Source organism: Branchiostoma floridae, chromosome 1 (genome assembly GCF_000003815.2).
Source record: "Branchiostoma floridae strain S238N-H82 chromosome 1, Bfl_VNyyK, whole genome shotgun sequence".
Classification (NCBI taxonomy): domain Eukaryota; kingdom Metazoa; phylum Chordata; class Leptocardii; order Amphioxiformes; family Branchiostomatidae; genus Branchiostoma; species Branchiostoma floridae.
In genome coordinates, this window is record NC_049979.1 from 9747073 (window position 1) to 9752763 (window position 5691).

General features: G+C 40.2%; 1 protein-coding gene across 1 annotated transcript in view; it reads right to left on the minus strand.

Moving 5' to 3' along the window:
- Window positions 1-228: 228 nt before the first annotated feature.
- Window positions 229-5691, minus strand: part of LOC118426445 (glutathione synthetase-like) — an 8897-nt gene continuing 3434 nt past the window's right edge. The window contains exons 3-13 of the mRNA XM_035835838.1: window positions 4791-4866; window positions 4310-4482; window positions 3592-3664; window positions 3351-3424; window positions 2982-3065; window positions 2671-2754; window positions 2467-2536; window positions 2143-2334; window positions 1874-1955; window positions 1324-1513; window positions 229-384 (exon numbers count right to left, since the gene is read on the minus strand). Of these exons, the coding sequence (XP_035691731.1) occupies window positions 264-384; window positions 1324-1513; window positions 1874-1955; window positions 2143-2334; window positions 2467-2536; window positions 2671-2754; window positions 2982-3065; window positions 3351-3424; window positions 3592-3664; window positions 4310-4482; window positions 4791-4866 (1219 nt within the window). The 3' untranslated portion in view covers window positions 229-263. The remainder of the gene's footprint in view (window positions 385-1323; window positions 1514-1873; window positions 1956-2142; window positions 2335-2466; window positions 2537-2670; window positions 2755-2981; window positions 3066-3350; window positions 3425-3591; window positions 3665-4309; window positions 4483-4790; window positions 4867-5691) is intronic.

The window sequence follows — 5691 nt, forward strand, 5'->3', positions numbered from 1 at the left end:
TGGTGTTCATTACGTCAGGATCTATGATGACGTTCAACCTTGCATTCTGCCGAGTGCAAGGCTAGCTCAATAAACCATTGCAACCTTGGAGCAAGCAGGATCGATTTAAAAGAATCTCTGAACCGTATAGTTCATAATCATTGAGCAATCAATATTGCAGCTCATTTTGCTAAAAAAAGGAAAGTTGAATACATTTGACCAAATGATAGGAGAAGAAGAAACACAGACATTAGCAATTTGTTACGTAAAGGGCCTTTGGTCCATCAGACAAGATAGGGACTGTCCACGACAGCATGTCCAACATCAATCCCTCCGTCTGTTGTTGTATCGTTTGTCCTCAGGTAGTGTCCCCCTTGCTTGTTGTGAAACACTTGGTCCCCTTCACTAAAGCGTAAACAAAATATGCCACATTTTAATGAAAATTGTACAATATAAAGATTCTCAGCAATCGAGAAATATTTTTTTTTAATTTATACCACATTTACAGGGTGTCTGGTATCTCTCTACAGTATGTTCAAATCCAATCGGATCTCTACAACTGGATAAAAAATTACTTCCGAACGTTTTGAGTGACATCCATCAGTCTTCTTCAGTGTTCTTCAGGCAGAGCAATTCAATACAAGTACAGCTCGCTAGAACATGTCAATTCACTAATTCCTGAGGATCTTATGCAAATGTCACGCAATCGTGTTTACATGAAGAAGAACTTTATTGCGCAACGATCGTACACGGTACAATGTATGGCAAAAAAAAAGAAGAAGAAACAAACTTATCATCCTAATTACTAAAACAAGTATCAAACTTAGTACATATGCAGATTATGAATATAGAATGAAATTGGCATCCTAAATTCTAGAACAATAGGAGCTAGCTTAAATCATTGATATTGTATTACAATCGAGTGAGGCTAATTATGAGTTTCGGCATTTTTTCTTATGACAAAGCAGTCTTTTATATATTTACCTATTTTAGCATTGTTGGAATTGTTACATCTGAATATATAATCAAATCTGTCTGTATCATTGAGTCTCTTAAAATCTGTTGTATTTGATTCGAGGAATAAGAATAACTCATTACGTGGAACATTGTACCTACTGCACATCATGACAAAGTGAAATTCATCTTCAATTTGCTTTGCATAGTTCCCTATGGTAAGACAATACTTTGTGATGCAAAGTGGGGCCCCATCTCTAGAGTGTGATTTGTTTTCAAATCTTAACTTAACAAATCTGTTCAAGAAACACTGCAATTGTTTTCGATAAATGTTCGAGTTGAGTTGAGAAGATTTGAATAAAGCAGAAGTATGAGAAACAATACACATACGCCATGAAGACTCCGAAAACGCCCAGCTCGCATGAAGAGCCCAGCAGTTTAGGCCTGTGTCCTGGCCTCATGAAGTAGTTTTGTACCACAGCAGGGCAGATCAGGTCCATGATGATGTATGCTGTTCTCTCCTCAGAGTTCTTTAGTTCATCCAGGATGGTCTTGATGTCCTCTCCGTAGATGTTGTTACCTGGTCAGCAACAAAACAGGTGTTAACTCTTGATATACACAGTCAAATAATATGAGAATGACATTCAAAAGTCGGTGATGTACTGATGTGGTTACCCTCCGTCACAGAGTAAAAAGAAAAGACTTGAGGTTTGACTTGAGTTTGAAAGTTAACACCTGACCAACCAGAAGGAGCAATACACAGGAGTAACCAATTAGAACTTTTTGAAGCACCATCGTAGGATTTCCTCACATTCTACCTTATTATGTGCTACACACCCAAAATTGTTTCTGTGCACCTAATTGTATAGATGCACCAGTGCATCTATTCCTGAAAATGAATCGAGCACTGTTTCTTAGTGATGACTGGTCTAATACTTACCGCCCCCTTCTCTTTGTGGCTTCATGACGTAATCTTCAGGACTTCTCATGGCCATCTGAACGGTCCGATCGCCTTCCAAACCCTGCAGGGCAAAGAACGGCTCAGTCACTCTTTTGTTGCGCTGAATTTCACTTGTCTTTACACAACTTAAGTACATATATCTACTGTAGTTCTAATATTGTTGAAAACACATCATCGGTAGTAACATAGGTTTGATGCACCCATACAGTTTTAGGTATCGTATGAAAGAGTACAACTGTTGCACTTACCATTTCCAGTGTGTGCTGTCCAGCAAAGGTTGCCCTGACTCTGCCCACTGACTTTGGGTCTTCCAGAAACCTCTCCAGTACACCAGGCTGGGCTAACTCCTGCTGAACCTTCTTAGTTCCAGCCAGATGGTAAGATATACATGGGCACTTGATCGCTCGGGATCTCTCAATCATCAGGCGGGCATTCCATTCCTGGGTACATAAAATTTAGAATTTACTCAGTCTAACCACGAGAAACATATAAGCTTACTGGTCTTTCCCACAAGCAAATAAAAATAAAAAATCTCATGTACATTTTCTACAAAAGTAGTAAATGCACCTCACCTTTTCAGTTGGATAGTGGTCAGGTGAATATCCAGCTCTAAAGTAGACAACAGCAACTTCGGATCCATGCCTAGAAACAACAGAAATAGTGCTAACACGTTGCAGTGCAAAGGTACTTTCAGTAAAGTTTCTCGGATTTACTGATAGATTTTCAAAGCATTGTCAGGTTTGTTGCAGAGCTAGAGCATTGGCCGTAATACTCACATGAAAAGTGTCTTGTCCGATTTGAGCTCAGCATCCTCTGCAATCTGTCTCAAGCTGTACCTTCTCACTGTTATGCTGGGATATCTGAGAAGATACGTTAACTGTGTTTTAGAGTACACACTATACACTATGTCTGTTTGCTTGATAGACAGTGTCACATATCAAGCAAGTCTGTAACCATGAATGCAGTGTCCTTTTCTCATAATGTATGTAACGTTACAGTATACATCATCATCGACATTCGCTCATGGCCGAGCATTGTACAGTATACACATGTTAATGAATCTGTTGATGTTAATGTCGTTACTCACTTTTCCATCACCGAAAATTCCATCAGTCTCTGCGAAAAGACGTTCCTGCATCTCTCCTCCTCTACTACGAACACTATGATGGCCCTGGTTGAGAAATAATTTTTGCTTGATAAAATACAAAGTACGTACTCAAAACATGCAAAATATGAAAGTGATTTACTTTATACTAGATCTAGAACAAAATAACTCATCATGAGGGTAGTGTATTCAATATCCTTATACTAAATGCAAGGTAAGGCAAGATAAAGGCATCAGAAAGACAGATGCAGGGTATATCAGAGGTACGACCTACGTCAGCAACATCACACAGGAAAATGATGACATTTTACCACATTTCTTGTGTATTTTTTTAGTGTAGTGGGGACTCACCTCTGTGATCCATACCGCTCCCATGCTGCCACAAAGCCTTCCACCTGGGAGTCCAGAGCTCTGTTCTCGGGGATCTGGACAGATGCAAGACTTAAGCATGTACACGAATTTAAAAACGTAGTACGGCTTGGGGATAAAACTAATATTGCCATGATAAGTTGATATCTGTTCATCTGAGGAATGCTATTGCTACAATATAAAACAATACATGAAACGTTTACGATACATTGTATATACTTACATGTTTGTAGGCATTAGTCACGCCCAGAAGATTCAGCACATGTCTACATGTAAACAATAAGATAAAGAAAGGGCTTTAGTGTTAGACAGTCATTTGTGTGCTTTTAAATGTCTACTTTCTATCAAAGGTTGGTTCAATCAGTGTACATGAAATGAACATGTGTACACCTGGGGCAGGCCTGTGGTTATGATTTAGTTTGAGGCGAGTCGCACACAGCTTAGTGTCAACTCTAGGTATTCATATGGCAGCAATAATTCTGGAGGATATACATGTATGGGTGAACTTCAAAATGCAAATACACTAAGTGAACATGACGTTAACTACAATTTTTTTTTCTTTTCTTTATTGAAATACATGTAAAAATACAAATAAACGGACGAGGACAAAGTGACGGCGGACTCAAGTTACATTCAACTTATATTAACGCCGCCACTTATACAAGGATTGTAAATAATAAATTATACAGGACAATAATAAATAGATAGTTACATATGAATGAACAGTGTACGTGAGTCGACCCCCCTTACTGGAGTAGAAAACTAAAACAAAGAATTATACTTGAATTTAAAAACGATTTGTTGTTGAAATGTAGACATGTGTTGCTTCCATAATTCTGCAATTGACATTGAAGGAACAAACAGACTACAAATTGCCATGCATGAAGTGAAAAGACGTTGTCTTTGTGTCTTTCAACAGTGACTTCACAGCATTTCCATACCTGTGCACACTGGCCATCTTTTCTGCAAAGCCAGCCCCAGCGGCAGCAATAGTGTTGATCTCTGTCTGCTTGAGCTGGAACTGTCTATTTGCAGTTACTCCGTGTGTTTCCATGACAGCATTATTGGTGGTGTCAAGCAGGTAGTCTGATCTGTGGACTCCTAGGCAGATGGGCTGGATACACAAAAACATGTGTGTTGATTTTGCATGTCAAATTCCATTTTCAATGCAGTGTGCAGCAGAAAAGATACGACACAATACGTTAGCGCGTTAAATAATTACGGGTATATTTCCGCAGCTGTACGTTAGATTTGCCACTTTTATTACAAAAGTGCCCAAGATGTAGATCAAAACGTCTTTCCAGGAATTGAATAATCCGAGTTCGTTTTTGATGCCGAAAAACAGAACATCGGAATGAAAGACACGTTGTCTCTGGACACGGTCCGGTCGGCTACATACATGTCGTGCAAAAAAATACCAACCTGAGCCACACCTTCCTTCTGCACCTGTTCATATATGTGGAACAGACCAGCTGTAAAGTTGTCCACCTTTATAACACTGCATTTGAAAGCAAAGAAATACAACGTTGCTTCAGAAACAATTATTTGGTGACTACCTAAAAGTCATAATTACTCACCTACGTCCTGGTAATAGTCATTTTGCTAGGGAATAAGTTTGATAGCAGAGATTTGTCTTGGGGGGAATCGTTGGTAGGTTGAGAACAAGCTGGGAGTAAGTCAGCAGTGTTTGTGGCGTGGTTAAGTTTTGAATTTGACCGCTAGCTTACGCCCGAACACCAGCCGAACACTAGCCAACCGTGCTGAACACCAGCCAACCACTAAACCAATCTACTACAGACCTGCCGTGCAGAGCAGAATGTTTTGAAAATTTCAAAACATTCGGCTGACGCAGCCAAACACCCGCCGCCTACAGCCGACCTAGATCCTGAATCACTCCTAACCATAGTCAGGCAAGAGTCGGGAGCCAAATTCGGCTATGTGTTTCAGGGGCTTTCGACTCTGGCTTTCCACACTGCATTGGTTGCTGCCCAGTGTTATCATTAACAACCACCTGGGCATCATTGAAATAAATGAAAACAGCAATTCGATACAAACATGCAAGTCAGGAGATGGTTTGGCTGCATAATCGATATCAATGAGGAAACTAGTGGATTTTCGTGATATGACTCTCAAACATGTGGCATATGTAACAGAGATAGCGGGGAATATCGATAGATCAATTAATTATCATATAGCCAGGCGCCGCGGACCAATCAGAAGGCCCCGTTCCACGTTGGTTATGACGCCGTAACACGTAGATTCAGGCCAGGCAGGTGGGTATCGCTCCCCTGATGGTCAGAATGAATCGACACCGGCACCGGTG